At 36.3% G+C, this 26,066-nt stretch overlaps 1 protein-coding gene across 3 annotated transcripts in view; it reads left to right on the forward strand.

Annotated features, from left to right (window-relative positions):
• ZFR (zinc finger RNA binding protein) overlaps positions 1 to 26,066 on the forward strand; it is an 87,071-nt gene that overhangs the window by 22,481 nt on the left and 38,524 nt on the right. For all 3 annotated transcript variants that reach the window (XR_005358622.1, XM_038535400.1, XM_038535401.1), the window contains 8 exons: positions 768 to 912; positions 2,903 to 3,121; positions 10,655 to 10,902; positions 13,630 to 13,821; positions 14,508 to 14,799; positions 17,103 to 17,296; positions 18,679 to 18,798; positions 20,442 to 20,587. Coding sequence is in view for 2 of the 3 variants with exons in the window: in XM_038535400.1 (XP_038391328.1) it covers positions 768 to 912; positions 2,903 to 3,121; positions 10,655 to 10,902; positions 13,630 to 13,821; positions 14,508 to 14,799; positions 17,103 to 17,296; positions 18,679 to 18,798; positions 20,442 to 20,587 (1,556 nt within the window). In the remaining variant the exon portion in view is untranslated. The remainder of the gene's footprint in view (positions 1 to 767; positions 913 to 2,902; positions 3,122 to 10,654; positions 10,903 to 13,629; positions 13,822 to 14,507; positions 14,800 to 17,102; positions 17,297 to 18,678; positions 18,799 to 20,441; positions 20,588 to 26,066) is intronic.

A 26,066-nucleotide genomic window follows, 5' to 3' on the forward strand; every position in this document is an offset into this window, starting at 1 on the left:
GAGTCCCACATCAGGCTCCTTACATGGAGCCTGCTTCTCTCTCTGCCTGTGTCTCTGCCTCTCTCTCTCTCTCTCTCTCTCTCTGTTTCTCATGAATAAATAAATAATCTTAAAAAAAAAGATTTGAGTGAGAGAGAGAGGGAGAGAGGCAGAATGAATCTTCAAGCCGACTCCCCACTGAGCACAGAGGGCCCCACAGGGCTAGATCCCAGGACCCTGAGTTCATAACCTGAGCCTAAATCAAGATTCTGCTGCTTAACTGACAGAGCCACCCAGGTGTCCCTTTCTTAATAGAATTTTAAAGATACGCATTATTTTTTAAAGTGTTTTAGTGATTTTTTTTTTTCTGATGTGAAAATTAAACATGCTGGGATCCCTGGGTGGCGCAGCGGTTTGGCGCCTGCCTTTGGCCCAGGGCGCGATCCTCGAGACCCGGGATCGAATCCCACGTCGGGCTCCCTGGTGCATGGAGCCTGCTTCTCCCTCTGCCTGTGTCTCTGCCTCTCTCTCTCTCTGTGACTATCGTAAATAAATAAAAAAAATTTAAAAAAAAATAAAAAAATAAAATTAAACATGCTGCTTGAAATGGTTTGACCTTATTTTCAAAGTTCAGAGTTGAGTGCCCTTTGTTTTGAGTCTGACTTTTATACCTAGGTCTGTAAGTTAGTTTTTCATTTTCCTTTATTACACTTTTACATAGTAGAGTTAGAGTTTTTTCCTGCCGCTTCACTTATATAGCAAGATTTTCTTTTATTCCCTTTCTTTAGGACTCCTACTCCTATGTAAGATCCACTGCTCCTGCTGTAGCATATGATAGTAAGCAGTACTACCAACAGCCCACAGCAACTGCTGCTGCTGTAGCAGCTGCTGCCCAGCCTCAGCCTTCTGTTGCTGAAACCTACTATCAGACAGGTGGGTTTTATTAGCATACACAGTTTCATTGAAAACTACTGAAATATATTGTTTGGTGTGTTTAATGAAGGTACCCTTTTGAGTCCACCTAAGCTCATTGTATTACGTTATCTAAAGAAGCAGGTTCTAGCTGTGTGCTTCTCTTCTTCTACATGCCTTTGAGTGCCCAAGAGGGAGAGAGCTATAGGGGCAAATCATAATCATGTCCTTTTCTCCCAGAAATGCATTTTATTTCTGGTCTCTGCCTTATAGTTCTCTTGCTGCTATGAAATAAGTTGTACAAAAAGAGTTGTGATAACTTCTGGCCACATCCTTATCTTCCCCAGAAGTACCCAGAACATACTGCTGACTGCCTTTGTGTAACCAGTGGATACCTTTTGTGGGCCCATATTTTTAATTCCTCTTTCTCTGATCTGTAATGACAGTTGGTCCTGTTTCTAGCTTCTGATATTACAGTAAATATAATGGCTTAAATACGGGAAATACTTTGTTTTCAAAGAAGCCTACATATTTGTAGTCTTCCTTTTCTCTTTTTCTTTTTTAAAGATGTATTTATTTTGGAGAGAGAGAATGTGGGAGCCAAGGGGAGGGGCAGAGGGAAAGAATCTCAGTCAGGAGTCAGATGCTGAGCCACGCAGGCACCCCAAGTAGTCTTTAAGAGATGAAATTTTTGATAGAGATTCAGTTGAAAATTTAAAGTTGAGTTCAGAAAAGTAGACAGTTCCTTTTTTAGTTATTTTTGAAGGATCATGAGAGTGTGGGTGAGTCTTGGATTAGGAAGGAGTAGGACTGGCTTCTGGTACTGGCTTTACCACTAATGTCGGTGAGTGATTTTTACCTCTTTTCATCAATATTCTATTTGTTAATGAGGTAGTTGACCCAGATCTCTCTAGGGTACTTTTAATTCTAAGATTTCTATGAGTCCCTTAAAAGTGATATAAAAATATTTTGAATTATAATGACCGACTTTTCTTATAGTTTCTTCTCTAATGATTTGTGGGTACACTGAGCTGTAGTGAACTTCCTGATTAATTAACAAAGGTAGATTGTGTTTCAGAGTCAGAAGAACTTTTAGTCTTAGCTCTGACATGGACTATCTGACTTGCAAGTCATTTAGCTCTTGGACATTAGTTTCCTTTTGTAAAATGTCCTCATCTGTGTGTTATGTGGATCAAGTTTTATACTACATGTAGGTAACAGTTTTATAAATTCTTAAGTGCTATTTATTTAAGATGCCTTAACTAAACTAAACTAAACCCCCTGATATTTGGGCCTTTATCAGGAATTATATTTGTATGCTTTAGTGATCATTAATAAATGATTAATTAATTTAGAGCTTGATAATAAGGTTCATAAGATTCTTAAAGCATTCATTTATTTTGAATATAGTCAAGGGCAGCAGAAAGTTTAGCAGAAACATGTAGTCATTTAAACTGTTTGAAGGATTAAGTCCATGGCACCTTATGAGTTGGTATTAGACTGAAGTTCATTATAAAAAATGTGATGAATGACATGTGAACAAGTTCAGTATAGTTAAACAGTGAAATTTTACTGTGATTTAAAATCATATTTGAGGCTCTTTATTTTGTTTACAATGTTAAGTATAACCCTCGAGTTAGACTGACTAGCCCAAACACACACACACACACACACACACACACACACTGTTCTAAAGACTTTATTACACCTGTTTTAGGTACTATTGCTATTTCAGTTAGTTGTAAATTTGGACAAAATCCTATTTGGGAAATACATAAAGCATCTGGGAAGGGACAGTAAAAGAATTTATGTAGATGTTATATTTTAGATGTTATGTAGATGTTATAGATTTTATTCAGTTGGTGATAAGAATTTCAACCCTTTTACCAAGAAATTGCTAGCATTAAATTTACAGTTGATGTTTACACTTACTTTTTCTAATTCTCAAGGATATTGGTACAACTATTGAAGTTCACCTTTCTAATTTTCTGATAACTCTTTCCTATTTTAGCCCCCAAAGCGGGTTATAGCCAAGGTGCAACTCAGTATACACAAGCCCAGCAAACTCGACAAGTGACAGCCATAAAACCAGCCACACCAAGTCCAGCGACCACTACTTTCTCCATTTATCCCGTATCTTCCACCGTACAGCCAGTAGCAGCTGCAGCTACTGTGGTGCCATCCTATACCCAGAGTGCTACTTATAGTACCACGGCAGTTACTTATTCTGGTAAGACAAACTGTGTTTAAATGAGTAAATAAGTTAGAAACTTCTTAGAAACTATCTTGATGTTCTGTGGAATGGTGTCACTCTAATAGCAAGAATTGAATTCATTGATAGATGTTGATACATGTATAAAATGTGACAAATGGACCATACTCAAGTTGTGTTTTGGCATGTTGTATGTTGTTGTTTTGTTTATTTTTTTTTTTTTTTAAGATTTTTTTATTTAATCATGAGAGACCCAGAGACAGAGGCAGAGGGAGAAGCAGGTTCCCTATGGGGATCCTGATGTGGGATTTGATCCCAGGACCCTAGGATCATGACCTGAGCTCAAGGCAGAAGCTCAACCACTGAGCCACCCAGGTTTCCCTGTTGTTTTGTTTAAACCAGGAGATAATAACAATGTAAAATGCTCTTTGAGAGTTTGAAAGCAGTATCAGTTCTGGGCCTAACATTGCAATTAGAGAAAAATAACACCTAGTATTTACAGAGTCATTTTTTTCCTGACTTTTCCAAATGAATTTGAAAACTTAAGGTTAATGTTCAGGGACTACCACTGACAAATTGTTTTGTATTGTTTATTTCAGCCGACAGGGAACTACTTCTTTATATTTATTATCAGGAATAAGTAATGGTGAAAATATTGGGTAGCCTTTGTAAATATCTATAAGATTGTTATATAACACATGTCTTTTGGAAGGACAGAGTAGCTTTATTTTCCTTTAAAAAAAAATCACATGTTGGGCAGCCCCAGTGGCTCAGCGGTTTAGCGCCGCCTTCAGCCCCAGGAGTGATCCTGGACACCCGGGATCAAGTCCCACGTCAGGCTCCCTGCATGGAGCCTGCTTCTCCCTCTGCCTGTGTCTCTGTTTCTCATGAATAAACAAATAAAATCTTTTTTAAAAAATGACATGTTTATTATCTTAAGGAAATTATTTCCTTAATAAAATAATCATTATATTAAGAATGGTATAATCGCTAAAACCTTCTTACTATGTCCACTGCTTTTGCTAATTTCTAGCTGAGGTACTTTGCATTATTTCAGTAATTAAAATCACATGTTGCTTTTTTATAGACAGTAACCTCGTAGTTGGTTTCCTTGGTCTCCATCTTATTTCTCAATACCTTGTCCTCCTCTCTTTCTATGAAGGATTTAAGGCAATATGGGCAATTTTAGTTCTTACTTCTTGATTCTTTGTTGCATCTTGGTGTTAAGAGCCAAACTACTGAATTAAAATTGGTTTATTTCTTACCCTTTGCTAAAGGCTTATGCTAGATGCTGGGGATACAGTGGTGAATTAGGCAGACATGGAATATTTAGGAACAGTTTGTTGTGGCTAGAATACAGGATATATGGGGTAAATATCAGGAGATACAGCTGGAAATGTCAGTGTGAAAAGCCACATAATGCTCTGTTATGGTGTCTGTCTTTATCTTGTGGGCCAAAGGGTGCCAAAAAGGAGATCTTCAGAAAAGGAGCAGTGGAAACAGATTTTAAGTTAACTGTGACAACCATGCAGAAATGAATTGAGAGTGAGGAGAAGTTGTTATTCTTAGGATCTGTCATTCAGATTTGCACCCATACAACTTTTCTACCCCTCTTTATCTCTGATTAATCATTTATAACTGTAAATGGAATTATTTCGGTGAAATCTGACTGGACACACTTTTTTTTTTAATGTACATTCAACAAAATAAGGAGTACGAATTTTCCTTTCCTATTATTGCTTCTGTTATATATGTTCTCCTCTTCCTCTTTTCTAGCTCTCTTCCATTGTCTCAATTACTTGAATATATCTTACTTAGAATGAAGTTAATTATTTTTATTTACTGCTATATTACATGAGCAATACATCATTTAAAATTATAAACTCGGGGGATCCCTGGGTGGCTCAGCGGTTTCGCGTCTGCCTTTGGCCCAGGGTACGATCCTGGAGTCCCGGGATCGAGTCCTGCATCGGGCTCCCGGCATGGAGCCTGCTTCTCCCTCTCCCTCTGCCTGTGTCTCTGCCTGCCTCTCTCTCTCTTTCTCTCTCTCTCTCTCTCTCTCTCTCTCTATCATAAATAAATAAAAATAAATAAAATAAAATTATAAACTATAAAAATTTTTTAAATAAAATTAAAAACTATAGATTAAAAAAATTAAATCCCTAGACATGTACCCCTAGATACTAATTACCATTAACATTTTGGTGCATGTCTTTAGTTTTCTTCATGGGAATATACATATGCAGTATATATATGTTTTTTATAAAAATGAATTTGTCTAATGCATACTATTAATTGCTTTTTTCTCATTGTAAATGTTCTTATGTCACTGAGTGCATGATACATGATTCTTTTGATTTATATTTTTCCCAGCCTTTTATTTTAGAAAATTTTAAGTCTGCAAAAAATTTGAAAACATAGTATAAATGTCTGTATACCATTTACCTAGATTTACCAATTATTAGTATTTTACCATATTTGCTTTATCTCTTAAAACCTATTTTCAAATGGGTCAGCATTATAAGTTACAGATGACCTGATGCTTTTCCTGGAATTCTTCAGCCAGTATTTCCTAATAAGGGCATTCTTTTACATTACCACATGCAAATCATAAAAAGGAATTGAACATGGTTGTTATCAAATTTGTTTAGTTGTCCACAAGTGTTTTTTATGGCTGAGCTTTCTATGTGTTTGGTGTCTTTGTGCTATGTTTTAAATTCAGGGTCTAATCAAAGATCATGTATTGTACTTGGTTGTCATATCTTTGTTAGTTTCACTTTCCTTTAATGTAGAATACTCCATTTTTATCTTGACTCTCATGACCTTGACATTTTTTAAGAGATCAGAACAGTTTGTCCTGTAGACTATCCCACAAGTGGATTTATCTGCTTTCTTTATGCTTAGATTTTGGCAGCTTTTTAGTCAGTAAAACTACCTGAGTGAACTTCTGCATTTCATAACCTCAAGAGCACAAAAGTAATGCTATAAATTCCTTATTGATGATGCCAAGTATACTCACTGCTTAAAGTGGTAACTACCAGATCTCTTCATTTTAAGGATACCTTTTTTTCCCCTTTGTAATTAACCAAGTAATCTATGGGCCTGTTACCCAACAACTTTTCACTCTGTGGTGGTAGATCTTTGAAAATCTCTTAACCTGAATCAAGTTGTACAGTGATGTATGTAAAAATCTTTCTACATTGATTCTTAGCACTCTTCTCTAAGGAAGAGCTCCCATCCTTCCTTTTCTAGTATTACTATGGACTCATTTTTGAGGTTGTCATTCAGCGTAGTATAAACCATTACTCATTTTTCTTTTTGAGGTGCATATTTTCCTAGATTTGGCCAATGAGATCCTCCTTTTCAGACTAGCTCCAGAGTCTTCTGGACTTGGCATCATTATTCTCTGAGCACTTTTTTCTTTTTGGCACAGTAAGATATTACTGATACACTTCAAGCATTTCATGCCCAAGTCTCACAATCAACCATTTCACAAAGGAGCTGTGGTTTCTAATAAGGTATTTAGAAATCAGAATTTATGCTTAGAAATAGTTTTTAATGGCTCCATAATATTTTGTTATATGGATGTACTCTTCCTGGATGTAGATTTTAAAGTTTCTGTCTTGGGATGCTAGGTTTCATATTATGGAAAAACTAGAAATAACATTGGATAAAATAATCTTTCTATGGAAAGAGTCCTGTATTTGCCAGTTGTTGCTGTATGATAAATTTCTAGCAATTCCTGTTACATCAAAGGGTATGCACTTTAAAAAAAAAAGTGCTATACACAGTGTGAGATTGCCATCCCAGAAAGATCATTGTTAGGGCTTATGAGTTCTATATGTGCAGTTCTATGTCTGCTCTTTTTTTCATCTTATTAAAATGAGTTCTAGAATATTGGTACCTGCTAAATGGTGGCTTGTAACATGCTAAATTTACTATTGAAATGGTATGTTTTGTTTCTGATATTGTACATTTAAAAATTATATATATATATATTTTTTTTTTTTTTTTTTTTTTTATGATAGGCACACAGTGAGAGAGAGAGAGGCAGAGACACAGGCAGAGGGAGAAGCAGGCTCCATGCACCGGGAGCCCGATGTGGGATTCGATCCCGGGTCTCCAGGATCGTGCCCTGGGCCAAAGGCAGGCGCCAAACCGCTGCGCCACCCAGGGATCCCTAAAAATTATATTTCAACTTAATGTGTAACTTATTAACTGATCAGCATTTTTAATAAAAGTGTTTTTTCTTTCATTTTTTTTTTAATAAAGATTTTATTTATTCATGAGAGACACAGAGGAAGGAGAAGCAAGCCCCATGGAAGGAGCCTGATGTGGGACTTGTTCCTGGGAATCTAGGATCAGGCCCTGAGCCAAAGGTAGACGCTCAACCACTGAGCCACCCAGGTGTCCCAAAGTATTTTTTTTTTCCTAGAGGAGGAGGGAGAGGGTGAGAGAGAATCCCAGCAGGCTCCACACCCAGCTTGTAGCCCAACACAGGGCTTTATCTCAAAACTCAAGATTGTGACCTGAGCCTAAATCAGGAATTGGATACTTAACCGATCAAGTTACCCAGGCACCCCTAATAAAAGTACTTTTTAAGTGAAACTGTTTTAGCCCTCAAAAATTGAGCTTTTACTTAGAGATGCAGCCTTATATTTGTTTTCCCATAATACTTTTACAAGAAATGTACATTTGTTTGCTAGTACTTATAGGAGATTAAGTAGTAAACTATACTTAAGCTTACCTTTTATTAGTTATAAATACATGTGTGCAAATGGAGATTATTTTGTAAATATTACACTTAGCCTGGTGATTTTTGTGATCTAAATAACTCAGTGTTTAAAGCACCTCACAATCTCTTAGCCTATTTTCTCATCTGTCAAATAAGAATAATAAAGCCTTATTGATCTGAGACTTCACTGTCATACTGTCAATCCTCAATTTAAAAAAAAAAAAAAAAAAACAGGGATGCCTGGGTGGCTCAGCGGATGAGCATCTGCCTTTGGCTCAGGTGGTGATCCCAGAGTCCTGGGATCAAGTCCTGCATTGGGCTCCTCACGGGGAAGTCTGCTTCTCCTTCTGCCTATGTCTCTGCCTCTCTGTGTGTCTCTCATGAATAAATGAATAAAGTCTTTAAAAATAAATAAATTAAAACAAAAACAAAGATCCTGGAAGTCCTGGTCATCTAGCATTGTAGGATGTTATTGCCCTTAATGCTACTTTTTGTTTTCTTATTATATTAATTCATGAGGTTACATTCAAGTGGCATTTTTGCAGTTTCTGTACACAACAGCTAGTCATTTGGAAAATGTCTGTTTAAAAAATGTCATAAGAGCAGCCCTAGTGGCTTATCGGTTTAGCGCCGCCTTCAGTCCAGGGTGTTATCCTCGAGACCTGGGATGAGTCTCATGTCAGGCTCCCTGCATGGAGCCTGCTTCTCCCTCTGCCTGTGTCTCTGCCTCTCTCTCTCTCTCTGTCTCTCATGAATAAAGAAAATCTTTTAAAAAAAAAAATAATAAAATTTTTAAAATGTCATAAAAATCATGGTCCTAGCCAGTTATAATTCAAGAATAGCTTTGTTAGTTTTAACTAGACAATTTATGCTGTTTTAAGAGCGGAGTTTAAACTGTACATATTTCTGCCTATAACTGAGTGTGAATTTAATTATTCTTCTGTAACATTTTTAAGTAACATAGGACATTGGTAAGACTGACCAGAGGGGTATATTGATCTATAGAGTTTTCCCTTAGACCAATTACATCAGTTGTTTTCTAATTTTTTTAATCTGATTATCTGCTTCTTAGTAAGCATAAAAAGCAGCTTACCTACTTCTTCCTACTTTTTTTTTTTTTTAAAGATTTTATTTATTTATTCATGAGATACACAGAGAGAGGGAGAGAGAGAGGCAGAGACACAGGCAGAGGGAGAAGCAGGCTCCATGCAGGGAGTCCGACATGGGACTCGATCCCGGGTCTGCAGGATCACGTGCTGGGCCTAAGGCAGGCGCCAAACCGCTGAGCCACCCAGGGATCCCTCTACTTTTACTTTTAGATGTTTTCTTCTCTTACCATACTCTCTACCTTTCTAGATATTTCTAGTTTCAGATACCTGTGATTCTGACTTAACCACGCATCTTAAATCCTCACCTTTCCAATTCTTGTTTTCTTATCTGTGTAGATGCCTCCGAGCTAGTGGGTCATAAGTCTTTTCAACATAGCAGTCTGCATTTGAGAGACCAAAAAGCTCATTTTTCCTTAAGTAATTTTTCTGTGCCATGCGGCAACTAGGAATATTTCTCTTAAGCCTTACGTGACTCTTTGCCCGCTCAATTCCACTTGAGAATAAAAAGAAGTCTTACTAGAATGTGATAAATAGGGAGTCCACCAAATTTCCAGAGATCTTAGTTTAGAAAAGGGGTAGTTTTCCAATTTTGAGATAGGCTTATAAGTAAGATCAGCAGCTTTGTCACTTTTATTTTTTTATTTATTTATTTTTTGCTTTGTCACTTTTAAAACTTATATAGATTTAAGTCTATAAATCACTGAATGAATGTACACAACATGTATATGTTACGTCTGTCAGTAACTAGGTTTGCTTATTCATTAAAGACTTTGAGCAGTGGAAATGGATAGAATACATACATTAAACCAGAAAACACAGTGCTCTTTTTCTTTTGGAGGATGAAAACTAATGTATTTGGTCCTTAATTCCGAAATGTTTTATCTGTTGTCCTATATATTCATCTGAACTCGAACTCTGTATCACAGATTTCTGCTAAGGTTTCTTCACCTTGCTTCTCCAAACCAGCTTCTTTCAGTGACTTGCTTTAATCAGTTGCACAACCCATCAGTCAGTCACTGGGATTCAAAATCCTGGCGTGTTTTTCTATTCTTTTATATATTCTATCCTCTTAGCCACCAAGCAGATAAAAATTTTACTTTCATGAATTTCTTTTCTTCTGTCTAGTATCCTAGTTCAGACTCTCAAAATTCAACCCTTCCCAAATTGTATGCAGAAGAATTCTTTTGGGGAAAATATTAACAGATTTTGCAACTACGTAAATTTGTATCTCTGGTATCCTACCAACTGAACTATAAGTTTCACAAAGTTAGGGAGCAAATCTTATACTGTTTTATGCCTTTATAGCATCTGGCAGGTGCTGAGTTAAAAACTTGTTGATTGACTTACATAAAAAGAAAGTGAGGACTCCTGGGTGGCTCAGTGGTTGAGCGTCTGCCTTCTGCCTTTGGCTCAGGGTGTGCTCGCAAGTCCCGGGATTGAGTCCCACCTCGGGCTCCCTGTGAAGAGCCTGCTTCTCCCTCTGTCTATGTCTGTGCCTCTCTGTCTCTCATGAATAAATAAAACCTTTTTTTTTTTTTAAAGTAAAGTAAATAAGATTTTTCCAGGTTTTGTAAGATATTCATTATTTGTAAATATGCACGTGTAAATCTGCCTTTATTCACAGAATTTACTGAATTTAAATTTATAGCATTTAACTTGGCCTTTTGTAATTATGTAACATAATCTTTGTTTGATTTTATTTGTAAGGTACATCTTATTCAGGTTATGAAGCAGCAGTGTATTCAGCTGCATCCTCCTACTACCAACAGCAGCAGCAGCAACAGAAGCAGGCGGCAGCGGCAGCAGCAGCTGCTGCTGCAACAGCTGCCTGGACAGGGACCACCTTTACTAAAAAAGCACCATTCCAAAATAAACAACTGAAACCAAAACAGCCTCCCAAACCACCCCAGATTCACTATTGTGATGTTTGTAAGATCAGCTGTGCTGGACCACAGGTACTTACGTTGTATGTTTTAGTTTTACCACGAGTCTTCAGTGGTTATTGTTGGTAGTTAAGTATGGTTGATATTCTAATTCTTACACTCATGGAGAAGGTTTACATTTTCTTTCCTGTTAGCTTTTAGCTAACACATATTTCAATAAACAGTCTTTTCTTTTTTAAGAAGTATTTGTGTTGAGGTACAGGAATTCTATTAAGAAAAAACTTATAAAGTGATTATGAACGAAAATGAAAAATGGGCAAATTATACCTTTTTTTCATGAAAGATAACTTTGCTCTTTAAATAAAACTTAAATTTAACTTAAAAGTTTAATATTCAAATTAATTGGAGTTGGGGATAAGATTGAATTTTTATTTCTCTTTTAGCATCTACACCTTGCTTTATAAAGCCTTTATACAAAATTCTTCAACTTAACATAGTTGACTCTTGATTTCCTTCAAGGCTTTTCTGCGAGGTCCATTTTGAGTATATGAATAGAATTTTACAGCTGAAAAAGGATGACCATAGAGAGAATTTAGTCTTACATACTTGAATTAAAGATAAGTTTGTCAAATGTATTATTTTTTAGAGCATATAAATGGCAGAAGAAAATTATCTTTCTGGAATATTAAAAATCCTTAAAATAAGCCCTTTTAACAATCAAGTTTGCAGGATAGCATTTCTAATAAGACTGATTTTTTTGTTCATGCTTTATAGAATATTACTTATTTCTGTATAATCTCTGTGAGATAATAGAAACTTTGGGACAAGAAAGATGTGGGAAGTGTCTTTTTCAAAAATATCAACTAATGAAACATGTAAAATTTCTATCCCCCCCCCCCCCCCCCCCCGGTTTTTCTCCTGGTTGCTACACGTAAAATATGTAATTTAGGCATGAGTGTTTTATAAAGTATAATGTATTTAACCCTTATCCCAATGTTATTTGTTAATTTCCTTAAAAATGTCTTATAGAAGAATTGACCAGCAATTTGGCAAAGGCATGTTATTAGAAAGGAACAGTCTTTGTAGTAGTTTCTTTCAGTTATATTGTCTTTGCCCCACCTGTGTACATTCTTTTTAATTTACCAGATTAGTTTTATCTACTTTTTAATACTGCTTGTTTTAGATTATTTTCAATGAACAGCATTCCCTGAGTTATACAAATTAGGGAATAACTGTGGACTATTTAATATGGGACTAGTTAAATAAAACCTTCTTTCTCCCTATTTTGAGTGTGATAGGAAACAGTTTCATTGTAAGTATGTGGCCAGGGTAGAGGGAGCAGGTAAGAAATGGTGGCAGGGACACAGGATTAAACATGGAAGGGAGTACATCCTACTCTGTGGTAGCTATTGAGAGCGGATGATGCTATTAGTGGCAAATGTATACCTAAGAGATGTGTTGAATATCTGGTACCCATATAGATAGAACATGTCTAGGAGCATAGGTGAGAAGTAGCATTTAGAATGAGGCTCACTGTTGATTTGGAGTGTCTAGATTTTTACAAAAGAACAGGCCAGCGATAATTCTGCAAGTGAAAGGCAGTGTCTTAAGGGGCTAATGAGCTCAGAGAAAAGCATCATTGACATTGTGCGTTAGAATCTAGGTAGTTGTGGACATGAGGAGGGAGAGTAAGGTTCAGACTTAGGGGCCATGGTTCCAGTCGTATTACTGTATGGCTTTGGACAAGTTGAAGATCTTCACTTCTTTGGGCTTTTGTTTCCTCACTTATTAAGGACTTGCCCTAAATAATTGAGGCTCACACTGCTCCATGGAGCCACTTTAGGCCACTGCAGATCATGAGAATCAGATGACTGGGTCTTAGGTCTCCCTCTTTTGTTTCAAAAACAGAGCAACTTTCCCTGCTTCTGCATAAGATTTCACTTGGAGAGAGCATTCTCTTTTTTAAAAATTAGAAAATCATTGTTTTTAGGTAATCTCTGTAAAGTTCCATCAAGCTCTGAAATTCTGTGATGAATGTACAATTTTATGCTAATGATACGTCTGTCTTAAAAACAATCATAAAAATAAAACATGAAAATGGAACTATTTGGCCCCATTCAAGAAAAAAGAAATAGCAATCCTTATTAACCTCCTCATTTTAATAAATCTGCCTTCTTTAATTATCTGATTCCAGACAATTTTTAATATATAATTTCATTATTTTGTTGACTCATATTACAATAATACTGTTTTTCCTAGAAAATATATATAATTTTGGCTATTGCATATTTTAAATAAGCTTTATTCAGGATAGTATGGGTTCTATATGAAAAAGCATTCTGAGTTAGAAAAGTTATATAAATAAATATACCTGCTCCTATAAAATATCTTGTTACCACTTTTTTTTCATGATATAGATACATTGCCTCCCTCATCTTAATTCTACAATTAAATAATTTGTTCAGTGATCACTCTGTCCATCATTATACATAACCATCATACATAAGTAATAAAAGGATTCAAATTCTTAAAACTGGAAGTGGTTAGCTTATATTGATAATATGGCTATATATGAAGGTTCTTTGTAAATCAGCGTGTTAGGTAAATGTATTCTTGATAAAGTACAGAGAACGACAGGTATATCACATTTATAGGGAATCCTACGTGCTCTTGTTCAGTTGCTTTTTCAGTCGTTCAGTGCTCATTTTTAAGTGAGTATCAGAGATTTGAGAATTGAAATTTCAAATGATACAGATAGAAAATAAGCAAAGCAAAATTTATCCTTTTTGTTTGAAACAGACTTATAAAGAACATTTAGAAGGACAAAAACATAAAAAAAAAGAAGCCGCATTGAAAGCTTCACAAAATACCAGCAGCAGCAACAATTCTACTCGTGGGACTCAAAATCAGCTACGTTGTGAGCTCTGCGATGTGTCTTGTACAGGAGCAGATGCATATGCTGCCCACATTCGTGGTGCTAAGCATCAGAAAGTAGGTGTTCTTTCCCACACACCCTTATGTCTTACTCTGTTTTCTTTTACTTTTTCAATGGAGGGTTTAAATATAGGTGACTTTAAAACTTGAACACTGAGTGGATTATAAGCCTTGTTTATATGCTAATATACATAAAGGTAGCATCAAATACTCATTGTTTAAAGGAAAGACTGGAGAATTTTTTCTTTAAATTAAAGGAGATCATTTATTCTGCCAATTAGAAATTTGTTGTATGATTATTAATTTTCTTCTTGTCATGCTTAAGTCCTGGTTAGGTATTTATGTAGCCAAGTTGATTTCATCTTTTTCTGCCTTGGTTTCCTCATCCTGTGGTAAATGGAATATGTGTCAAAATCTACTTCACAGAGATAGTTTTGAAAGCAATGAGTTTTATGTATACAAATGAAAACACAACAAAGAAAAACATAATTCAGATTTTTATTTTATAAAGTCTTTTATTGCCAGCTTGGAACAACTAAGAGTATTCCCTGAGTTATCAAAAAAGGGCTGATTTTGTTTAGTGTATGTTTAAAGCAGAGAATGTATATATACTTTAAGGTTTTTATTTAAAATGATGAAAAAATAAATATCCATTTCCTTGTTTTCTAAAAATATACTCTTTCAGACGAAGTAAAAAATCTATACTTTTTGAGTTTCTTAACAAATGTGCTTTTATTTTGTAGGTGGTTAAATTACACACAAAACTTGGTAAACCCATTCCTTCAACAGAACCAAATGTTGTTAGCCAAGCTACTTCTTCAACAGCTGTGTCTGCTTCAAAACCGACTGCCTCTCCCTCAAGCATTGCAGCAAGCAATTGTACTGTGAATACTTCATCAATTGCAACTTCTTCAGTGAAAGGTCTTACAACTACAGGAAACTCGTCTCTTAATAGCACATCCAACACTAAAGTATCAGCAGTGCCTACAAATATGGCTGCCAAGAAAACATCTACACCCAAAATAAACTTTGTTGGCAAGTACTTAAGATTCTGTGTTCCTCCTAACTCTGTCAAAGTGATGTTTCTCCTCCATTCCAGGACTTACCCCTCTGTTTTATGCTCTTGTACCCATCTCTCTTCTCTGGTACCTTATTTGGTCACATACCTTTTTTTTTTTCTTCCTCAGTCCTTTGTCTTCTGATGAAGGTCCTTCAGAAGGACCTTCTTCCTTTTGGTCCTACAGGTTTACATGTGTCTTCTGTAGTCTTTAAAAAATAACCAGGGGGACGCCTGGGTGGCTCAGTGGTTGAGTGCCTACCTTTGGCTCAGGTCATGATCCTGGAATCAAGGATTAAGTCCTGCATCAGGCTCCCTGTGGGGAGCCCTCTGCCTGTATCTCTGCCTCTGTGTGTGTGTGTGTCTTTCATGAATAAATAAATAAAATCTTAAAAAAAAAAAAAAAAACAGATAGGGACACCTGGGTGGCTCAGTCGGTTAAGTGTCTGCCTTCAGCTGGGGTCATGATCCTGAGATCCTGGGATTGAGCCTCATATTGAGCTCCCTGCTCAGCAGGGAATCTGCTTCTCCCTTTCCACATTCCTTTCCCCCTATGCCTTCCCTCTCTCGCTCACTCTCTCTTAAACAAAATCTTTAAAAATAATTAAAAGAACAAAAAGTTAAAAACCAGTCATTTTCTTATTACTATAATCCTCTCAAGCTGCAGTTTAATTCCTGCTTTCTCTACTTTTATATTTCTTATCCAGTCCTCTGCCTGTTACAGTGTTTCCACTCTACGGTTCTGAAACTGCTTTCAGGAGTAGCCAAAGACTTAATTGCCAAATCCAGTGACCAGTTTTCAGTCTCACCCTGTTGACCCTGTTGACCTCTTTAACATCTGACATAGTTGACTGCTTAAAGCTTCAAGTCTCTTTTATATGTCTACCAACCCCTTTTGCAGGTGTCATATTGATTCTTTTTGCTTCATGTTCATTAAATAGTGCTCATGAGATTCTGATTCTGGTTCTTCTCTCACTCTTCTCACCCAGTGTTCACAAGTAGTCTCATTCATTCCAGTGTGCAGTAACTTTAAAATCTTTTGTACAGACTTAAAACTCCCACCTTTTAGAGCTATGTTGTAGGAATTACTTGGTCATTTTCTCTATGGTTCTCTATGGTCGACCCTTGTCTCATTCTATCACAAGAGTGTCATGCAATAATCTTGTCAAATTGCAGCTTTTTTCACATGGAAAACTTCACTGTTATTCTTTCTGCTTGTTTATTGCCTCCTTCAGTTGTATACATCGTTCTCTTGTTTCTGCCACTACACTATTTCTACCCCCAAAAAAAATTATTTTTCTAAATAGTTACTGTCTTGATTTTAGGCCTTCAAAGTATCTTCCTTAGAGTTTCGTCTCTGACCACGTCCAGTTTCTCCAATGCTTATCAAAGTCATTTTGTTAAAATACATGCCAAATTGTTAGTCTCCTGCTTAAAAATTGCAGTGGTCTTCTCCTTGCTTGTAGGGGAAAAAAAACTATATTCCTTAATTATGCTATCCAAGGCCTTCATAGTCTGACCCCTGCCCCATGTGTAATGACGTCTGCCTATGTAGTACTTGATGCTGATGTCTTCCTTGAATTTACTATAGTCTTTTAAACTTCATGTTGTTGTGTATAATACTCTATTTAGACATGATTCTCATCTTTCTGCTGGGCCAGGTTCATACTTGTTAATGATTTTTTGGAAGCCCAGTTCAAGTGACACACCCTTAGTGAAGCCTTTGCTAACTGGATCATGTTAGAGAGTGGTGGCTCCTTTTTTTTTTTTTTTCTTTTTTTCTTTTTTTACATTCCCACCACACTGTGTTCCTACTTACTATATATAGCACTTACCACACTGTATTATAATTATTTGTATCTTCTCTTAAATTGTTAGCATCTTAAAGGCAGCTACATTGTCTTATTCTTACAGTACCAGGACTTAGGACACTACCCAGTACCTTGGGAGGGAGGGAGGCATACAGACATGAATTAGGCTTAGACCCTACCTTTTTTGGTATTTGATGTTCATTTTTAGGTATTTGCTGTTACAAGAGTCATGGTGGGGACGGAAAGGATCATTAGGTATTGGAAAATGGAAAAATCTAGATACGTATTTCATTAACGGATAAAAAGGCCAAATGGTTGATGTGTTTTTCAAAATTCAGATGGATGTCAAGCAGGAGTTGGACTAATTAATGGTGAAAAAATAAGAACTTTATCGGAAATATCTGTTGCATCAGATAATATATTTACAAAAAGAAAATTAAAATTACTGTAATTCTTTTATGCTCTTCTAGGTGGGAATAAGCTGCAATCAACAGGAAATAAAACAGAAGACTTAAAAGGAACTGAATGCGTTAAAAGCACTCCTGTCACCTCTGTACAGATTCCAGAAGTAAAGCCAGACACCGTGTCAGAACCAGTCACACCTGCATCTCTTGCTGCTTTGCAGAGTGACGTGCAGCCAGTGGGCCATGATTATGTGGAGGAGGTATTGATTTGAGAATACCGTCACTATGAGATATAGAAAGGAAATATGTCACTTCGGGGGCGCCTGGGTGCTCATGCTCAGTCGGTTAAATGTTCCACTCTTGATTTCATCTCAGGTCATGAACTCAGGGTTGTGAGATTGAGCCCCGTGCTGGGCGTGGAGGCTGCTTAAAACTCTCTCTTCTGTACCACCACCTCCCTCACCTGCCCCCCCCCAACTCTGTCATTTTGTTGTAGCAATGCTTTGTTCATGAAATTAGATTTAGATTACTTATAAAGGAATATCATAGGTATCTTTGTTAAAGGCTTTTACAAAGCATGCCCTTGGGGCACTTGTATGGCTCAATCAGTTGGTTTTGGCTCAGGTCGTGATCTTACAGTGGGCTCCACATTCATCAGGGAATCCACCTGAAGATTCACTCCCTCTGCTCCTCCCCACCTCAGATAAATAATTTTTTTAAAAAGTGTCCACATCTGTAAAACTTGGATATTTCCAAAGTTGCGAAGATTAGATTATAAAGTACCTAGGACAGTGCCTAGCATATAGTAGATTTTTGGTAAATATTTCATTTTCTCCCATCAAGAAAAATTACATATTATGTTGTCTTTATCAGATAGAAAACTAACTAGATTGTGTAGTTTATAAGTAATTCACAATTTAAAAATTATAGATCTTAAGAGAGTAAAGTTTGATTATCTGTAGAAATGTACATGGCCAGGACACCTTAATCTTTAATGATATTGGTTAATTAAGTAATCCTAAACTATTAGAGAATTGCATTCGGAGCCAGTCTTTAAAGCTGTCACAAATAATTTGAACCTAGTATCTATTATAGACATTTTATTAACCTGTACTTCTTTTCCTGACTGTACATTTAGAAAAACTTGACATTGATTTTCCATAAAGTTACATGTTTAAAATCTTGAACTTTGTAGAAACTTGTATACCAAAATAATGTCTTTAATCGTCTTTATTTCTATCTCTAAGAGCAGTTACCTAGCCACTAGTAGGCATTCACTCTTTATTAGAGAATTTATTAGGGAACTATTATCTAATCGCATTTAAGCCTGTATGTCTATACATAGTTAAAAGTTTTGAAATTAAAATTAATATCAAAAGCAAATACATGCAAATACACATATTGCATGCTGCAATTAAGAATTTTAACATTTAGCCTGTTTTTGAAGATTATCCTTTTAAAAAACAGACATCGAAAAAATTTTTAAAAAGAAAATAAAAAATAGATATCGTCTATTTTCCCCCCAACTTGAAACTCTTAATTGTTTACATTTATTCATCACAGAATTTGTGAGGGTTTGTGAATGAAGTCTTCAACTATACTATTCCTGTTATGATTCTTACATTTTTTTTCCCATGTCAAGGTACGAAATGATGAGGGGAAAGTAATTCGATTCCATTGTAAATTATGCGAATGCAGTTTTAATGATCCCAATGCTAAGGAGATGCACTTGAAAGGGCGAAGACACAGACTTCAATATAAAGTGAGTAAAATTTTAACTGGGGGAGGGGGGGAACTAGTCAGTTAAGTGACCAACTCTTAATTTGGCTTAGGTCATGATCTCAGGGTTGTGAGATCAAGCCCCACATCACATCAGGCGTGGAGCCTGCCTAAGAATCTCTTTCCCTCTACCCCTCCCCCTCTTAAAAAAATTTCAGCTGTCTTTTTCTTTTAACAGAGCTTGGAACATTGTCCATAGAAAACAAAACATCTAAACATAACTCAGTTCATGAACTCCATTCTAACATTAGCATGTCCTGTCTCCCTTGGATTCAGATGTTTGGTTTTTATTTTTATTTTATTTATTTATTTTTTTTTAATTTTTTATTTTTTTTTAAATTTATTTATGATAGGCACACAGTGAGAGAGAGAGAGGCAGAGACACAGGCAGAGGGAGAAGCAGGCTCCATGCACCGGGAGCCCGATGTGGGATTCGATCCCGGGTCTCCAGGATCGCGCCCTGGGCCAAAGGCAGGCGCCAAACCGCTGCGCCACCCAGGGATCCCTTGTTTGGTTTTTATTGATTAGTTAACAGTATAACCATATTTTATCATTTTTAGTTACTATAACATTGCTTGGATCAGGTAATCATGTAATTATAGATAATTGCTTCACATAAGCTGTTTTGAAAGAAGTATTAGGTCTCCATTTATTTACCTGCTCTGTCTTGGTAGAATTCCAGCTAAAATGAATTTTATGATGAGGAATTCTTCATTGAAAACACTTCAAGGGCAGCCCCAGTGGTGCAGCGGTTTGGCGCCGCCTGCAGCCCAGGGTGTGATCCTGGAGACTCTGGATCGAGTCCCACATCAGGCTCTCTGTATGATGCCTGCTTCTCTCTCTGCCTGTGTCTCTGCCTCTCTCTCTGTCTCTGTGAATAAATAAATAAAATCTTTAAAAAAAAAAAAAAAAAGAAAACACTTCAAATGTTAAATTAAATGCAGAACATTTATTTAAAGTTTTTTAGGGGATCCCTGGGTGGCGCAGCGGTTTAGTGCCTGCCTTTGGCCCAGGGCACGATCCTGGAGATCTGGGATCAAATCCCACATCGGGCTCCCTGCATGGAGCCTGCTTCTCCCTCTGCCTGTGTCTCTGCCTCTCTCTCTCTCTCTCTCTCTCTCTCTCTCTCTGTGTGTGTGACTATCGTGAATAAATAAATAAAATCTTAAACATAAATAAATAAAATCATAAATAAAGTTTTTTATTAGGCTAATGTACTGGATTCGTGTTTTCCCTTCTAAATACAGAGGTGGTGAAAATTAAAAGAATTTTTTTTTTTTAACCCTACACTCAGACATTTAGAATCATTACTTACAAAGAAGTAAAGGAAGGTTAAATATCCATTAGTCCCCTAAGGAATTCTTCTATTGGTTAACACTAAGTTATGTACTTTTTCATATGAAGTATGTTGTCATAAACTTGGACAATTTGGGGAGTGGGAAGGGAAAATAAATAAGTTTATTAATGTATTTTGAATCTTCCCTCTTGTACAAATTTCATTTTACTGATTTTACTCTTATAATAAATTTGCAACTGAAAGATGAAAGACTGGAGGATTGTGTGATTTAATAATATATGTAGAATTGTTGGAGGGCCTGCTGACTTTTTAAGTGTCTGTATTAACAGAAAAAAGTAAATCCAGATTTGCAAGTAGAAGTAAAGCCCAGTATTCGAGCCAGAAAGATTCAAGAAGAGAAAATGAGGAAGCAGATGCAGAAAGAAGAGTATTGGCGAAGACGAGAAGAAGAAGAACGCTGGAGAATGGAAATGAGGTAGTATCTTTAACTTTTAGTAGCATGATAGAAAGTGGTTCAGCCTTTCTAAAAAACTTAGCTATTCTGAGTATGTGACTTCCATTCAGAGCAATCCAGATTTATTTAATGTACTTTTAATTTTCGCTTTTCAGGAAGATCCTAGGTCTAGGAAAGACATGCATTAAAATTAAGTTATTGGCTATTCTAGTATTTGACCGTGGCCTTGGTATTAGGAATTATGTGGTAAGTGGTATCTTATATATATATATATATGTATATAATATATATCCAGAAATAGTTTATTTATATATAGATTTTTGTTTTTTTTAAAGCAAACTCGACTACACTTAGTGTGGGGCTTGAACTCACGATCCCAAGATCAGGAGTCACATGCTTTACTGACTGAGCTAGCCAGGTGCCCCAGAATAATATTACAAATTAAATGCCCCAGTTTAAAACAAAATAGAACATTTGGTTATATGATAAAAATATCCTGGGATGCCTGAATGGCTCAGCGGTTTTGCTGCTGCCTTTGGCTCAGGGTGTGATTTTAGCCCTGGGATCGAGTCCCACAATCAGCTCCCTGCAGGGAGCCTGCTTCTCCCTCTGCCTATGTTTCTGCCTCTCTCTCTGTGTGTCTCTTAGGAATAAATAAAATCTTTTAAAAAAATATCCTGAGTGTAAGATTTCATAGATAGACATTAATAATGTGGTTTTTTAAATTTAATTTTATTTTTTTAAGATTTTATTTGAAAGAGAGACAAAGATAGTGACCAAAATAGCACAAGCGGAAAAAAGAGGGAAAAGCAGGCTCCCTGCTGAGCAAGGAGCCCAACATGCAGCTTGATCCCAGAACCCTGGGAAGACAGTTGATTAACCAACTGAGAGCTTACCCAGGCACGCCAAGGTGTCTTATTTTTAAAAGAAGCTTATGGAAGCTTTAGAAGCTATAGGGCAGGAAAAAACATCTTCTAAAGATACATAAATATTCAGTTTTATTGATACAACTGACATATTTTTTGAGAGAGAGCAAGCCAGTAAGGGGGTATAGAGGGAAAGGAGAGAGAATCTGAAGTAGGCTCCATGCCCAGTGTAGAGCCTCACTCAAGGCTCAGTCTCACAACCCCGAGATCATGACCTGAGCTAAAATCAAGAGTCAGGCACGTAACTGGCTGAGCCACCCAGGTACCCCAACATATCCTTAAATGATACAGTTCGGGGGAACCCAGCTTGCTCAGACAGTAGAGCATGTGACGCTTGATTTCAGGGTTATGAAATCAAGCCCCATATTGGGTTATAGAGCTTACTTGAAAAAATTAAATGGCACAATTAATGGTTTTAAGTATTGTTCATGGAGTTGTACAGCCATCACCACAATCAATTTTTGAACCATTAGCAGTCCCTCTCTATTTTCCTTGCAACCCCTACCTCTACCCATAGGCAACCACAATATACTTTCTGTCTGTAGACTTATTCTGGAGATTTCATTAAAATGGAGTCATACAAAAAATAAATAAATAAAAATAAATGGAATCATACTGTGTGGGGGTTTTTGTCTGCCTACTTTCACTTACAATGTTTTCAAGCTTCATGCAGTGTTACAGCATGTATCAGTACTTTTTTCATTTCATGGCTGGGTAATAGTCCATTGTATGAATGTGTAACATTGTCCATTTATCAGTGGATAGACATTGGTGGTGTTTCCACTTTTGGGCTATCATGAATACTGCTGCTAAGAGTATTTGTGTAGAAGTTTTAAAATACAATTTCAAAAAATAAGAACAAGCGTAATGTACACATTTTATAACTCACTTTCTTCATTTATGTCAACTTAAAAATAAAGGTAAGATTATTTTTCATGACAGCATAGTATTCTCTTATGTAGCCATGTAATTTTCTTTCTAACTTGTCCCATCTTGTTAGATATTTAGGTTCTTTCCAGAGTTTCTCTAACATAATTATTACATTAGCCATCCTTGAGGCTGTATTATTACATACATCATAATTAGTTGCTAATAATAATATTTCCAGAAATGGAAGTACCTGTTTGAAAGAGACCTGTACTGAATACTGTAATTTCGGTGGTTTTCAGACTTTTTGAAATATCTTTTTACTCAGTAATTATTGAAGACTCCAAAGAGCTTTTGCTTATGTAGGTTTTAGCTGTCATGATTTCACCATATTAAAATTAAAACTGAAGTTTAAAATGACATTTTAACTATATAAACATATCAACTAATTACATTACATTAAATGTATTTAATAAATATAAAATGGCGAAAACCATAAAATAACTATTTCTTCACCAAAATAATGAAAATGACAGCTTTTACATTTTTGCAATTTAATGTCTTGCTTAAGAGAAAGCAGCATGATTCTCATGTGCTTCTGTTTTCAGTTTGTTGTGATAGCACATTTTGCCTCTGGATAACTCCATTGTAAAATTCAAAAGAGAATAAGAATGGAAAAGGTAAATTTTGTCTTATGTTACCAAGACATGGATCCTCTGACCTGCCATCAGGGACCATCTGAAGTTCTTAGACCACACTTTGAAAATGACTGTTATAACATTAAAGCTTCTGCCAACGAGAGAGTGAAATATGAAATCCTTTTAGTTTTTTTGTTTTCAAATAGAAATTTGGGGGAAGAGGGGGAAATCTTTTCATACTTGTTTCTGTTCAGTTTGAATTGTAATTATATTACTGGCAAATTTTCAAAAATTTTGAGCATAGTTGACATACAATACTACATTAGTTTTAGGTGTACAACATAGTGATTCAGTAAGTTTATACTTCATGCTATGCTTACCACAAGTGTAGCTACCATCTGTTCTCAGACGACATTGTTAACAATATCACTGAGTTATTCTGTATTTGTTATTCTGTGCCTTTTATTCCTGTGATTTACTCATTTCATAACTAGAAGCCTGTATTTCCTCTTCACCCATTTTGCCCATCCTTTCACAACCTTCCCCTGTGGCAAACATCAATTCTATTTATAGATCTAATGTTGCCTTTTGTTTGTTTATTCACTTGGGTTTTTTTTTTAGATTCCACAAGTGAATGAAATCATATGTTTGTCTTTCTTAGTCTGACTTATTTCACTTAGCATAATACCTTCTATGTCTATCCATGTTGTTCCAAATGGGCAATCTTATCCTTTCTTATGGCTGCATAATATTCCTATATATGTCTGTGTTTTCCTGTTCACATATTCCTTATCTATTTGTGTATCAGTGAACACTTTGGTTGCTTCCATATCTTGGCTATTGTAAATGCTGCAGTAAACATAGGAGTGCACATATCTTTTCAAATTAGTGTTTTTATTTTCTTTGGGTAGGTACATAGTAGTGGAATTATTGGATCATAAGGTATTTTTGTTTTCTATAGTGGTTGCACCAATTTACATTCCCATCAGCAGTGTACGAGGGTTCCTTTTCCCCCCACATCCTGTCAACCTCTTGTTTATTTCATAAGTTGAACTTTATTTCATGTTTGACCACTTACATTTCTTGGTAAATTGCCTATTCATTTTTTTATTTTTTTACTTACCAGTTGATTTGTACAGACACTGTATTGTAGTTATAAACCTATTATTAATGTGTTATCTTCAGATACTTTATTTTTTAATATGTTTATATAATATCAGTCTCATTTTTATGATAATCTGCCTTTGTAATCCATTTTAAATTCTCTGTACTTAGATTATGGAGCTTTTCCTCTTTTGCTGATGTATCAAATATTAAGCATCTAATGGTATGCTAGAAAATTGTACATACTGTGTTAGGCACTGAGTATGAATTGGTAAGCAATGGATAAAAATCTGTGCCTTCATGTAACTTAAATGTTTGTGTTCAGTAATAACAGTAAACCATTCAAAACTGGAATGAATGTGGTTTTCCAGAACCTTCAACCTGTTTTTATTCATTTTCTCTCAAGGCCTAAATAACAGAGAAGTATGTTTCTATACTACTTTTGAGTAGTATAGAATGACCTAAAAAACACTGCTTATTCCCAACCCGAGGAAATTGGTAGTTTCTGCAAAAAGCTACTTGAGAAGCATACTTCTCTCTCTCTTTTTTTTTTGGGGGGGGGGGGGGTGAGTGGGGTGGGAAGGGAGGAGCATCCTTCTGTTGTATATTAAACAAATTTGTCTATAAAACCTTAATGCTTAATGCTATCAATTTGCTTTAGAGACAGGATTTCCCTTGGGACAAGTTATCAGTATCCTAGTTTGAAGCTAAAAGTGAAGACAGAAGTGAGAGTGAGTGAGCTAGTTAAAAATTAGATTCTGAAAATGACTATTAAAGCAGAGGTCATACAATAGCTACCCACAGTCCAAGTTCAGCCTGTGGGTGTTTCATTTGATATACATGGCACTTATTTTTATTTTTGTGTTTTTAAAGATTTTATTTATTTGAGACAGCACAAGGGGAGCGGGCGGGGGGAGGGGGTGTGGAGCAGATTCCCCACCAAACAGGGAACCTGATGCCCTGGGATCATGCCCTGAGCCAAAGGCAGACGCTTAACTAACTAAGCCACCCAGCCACCTCTATGTGGTATTTCTAATCCTGATGATCTTGGGATTGCAAACCTGTATTCCCTTATGGCAGTAATTAATAGGGACTAAGTAGCAGCTGTTCACTGTTCTCTCTAGCCAGAACATATACTTTCTTTTTTTTCCCTTAAAATTTTTATTTAAATTCTAGTTCTTTAATGAACATATGCTTTCTCCTTGACCATAGTCCTTTCCACCTTTAATATGTCCCCCAGGAATCCCTGGGTGGCGCAGTGGTTTGGCACCTGCCTTTGGCCCAGGGCACGATCCTGGAGACCCGGGATCGAATCCCACATCGGACTCCCGGTGCATGGAGCCTGCTTCTCCCTCTGCCTGTGTCTCTGCCTCTCTCTCTCTCTCTTTCTCTGTGACTATCATAAATAAATAAATAAATATTTAAAAAATAATAATAATATGTCCCCCAAAATGAGACAGAATATGAGTTGCCATTTATCATTGTCTTGCACTGTTATTTTTCTTCATAGTAGACAAATGTCTTTGTGTACGCTTGTATCATAAATGAGGACTTTAAAAGTAGGCTTTAGGGATGCTTGGGTGGCTCAGGAGTTGGAGCATCTGCCTTTGTCTCAGGGTGTAATCCCAAGGTCCAGGAATCGAGTTCTGCATTGGGCTCCCAGTGAGGAACCTGTTTCTCCCTCTGCCTATGTCTCTGCCTCTCCCTGTGTATCTCTCAGAATAAATAAATAAAATCGAAATGAATGAATGAAGGCTTAAGAGATTGTCTCTAAGGAGAAAATAGGAGAGAGCCCATTTCTTCGGAGACAGAAAATTCCTGAATGTGTGTTTCAGGTCTTTCATTCAACACACATTACTGGTCTGGCCACTCTAAGTAGGCATTTAAGTTTACAGTCTTTCTCTTAAAGAGGGCAAGGTTAGAAGGAAGGAACTCTGAGGTTTCTGATATTCGTTCCTTTGACTT

This window comes from Canis lupus, chromosome 4, assembly GCF_011100685.1.
Source record: "Canis lupus familiaris isolate Mischka breed German Shepherd chromosome 4, alternate assembly UU_Cfam_GSD_1.0, whole genome shotgun sequence".
NCBI classification, from domain to species: Eukaryota; Metazoa; Chordata; class Mammalia; order Carnivora; family Canidae; genus Canis; species Canis lupus.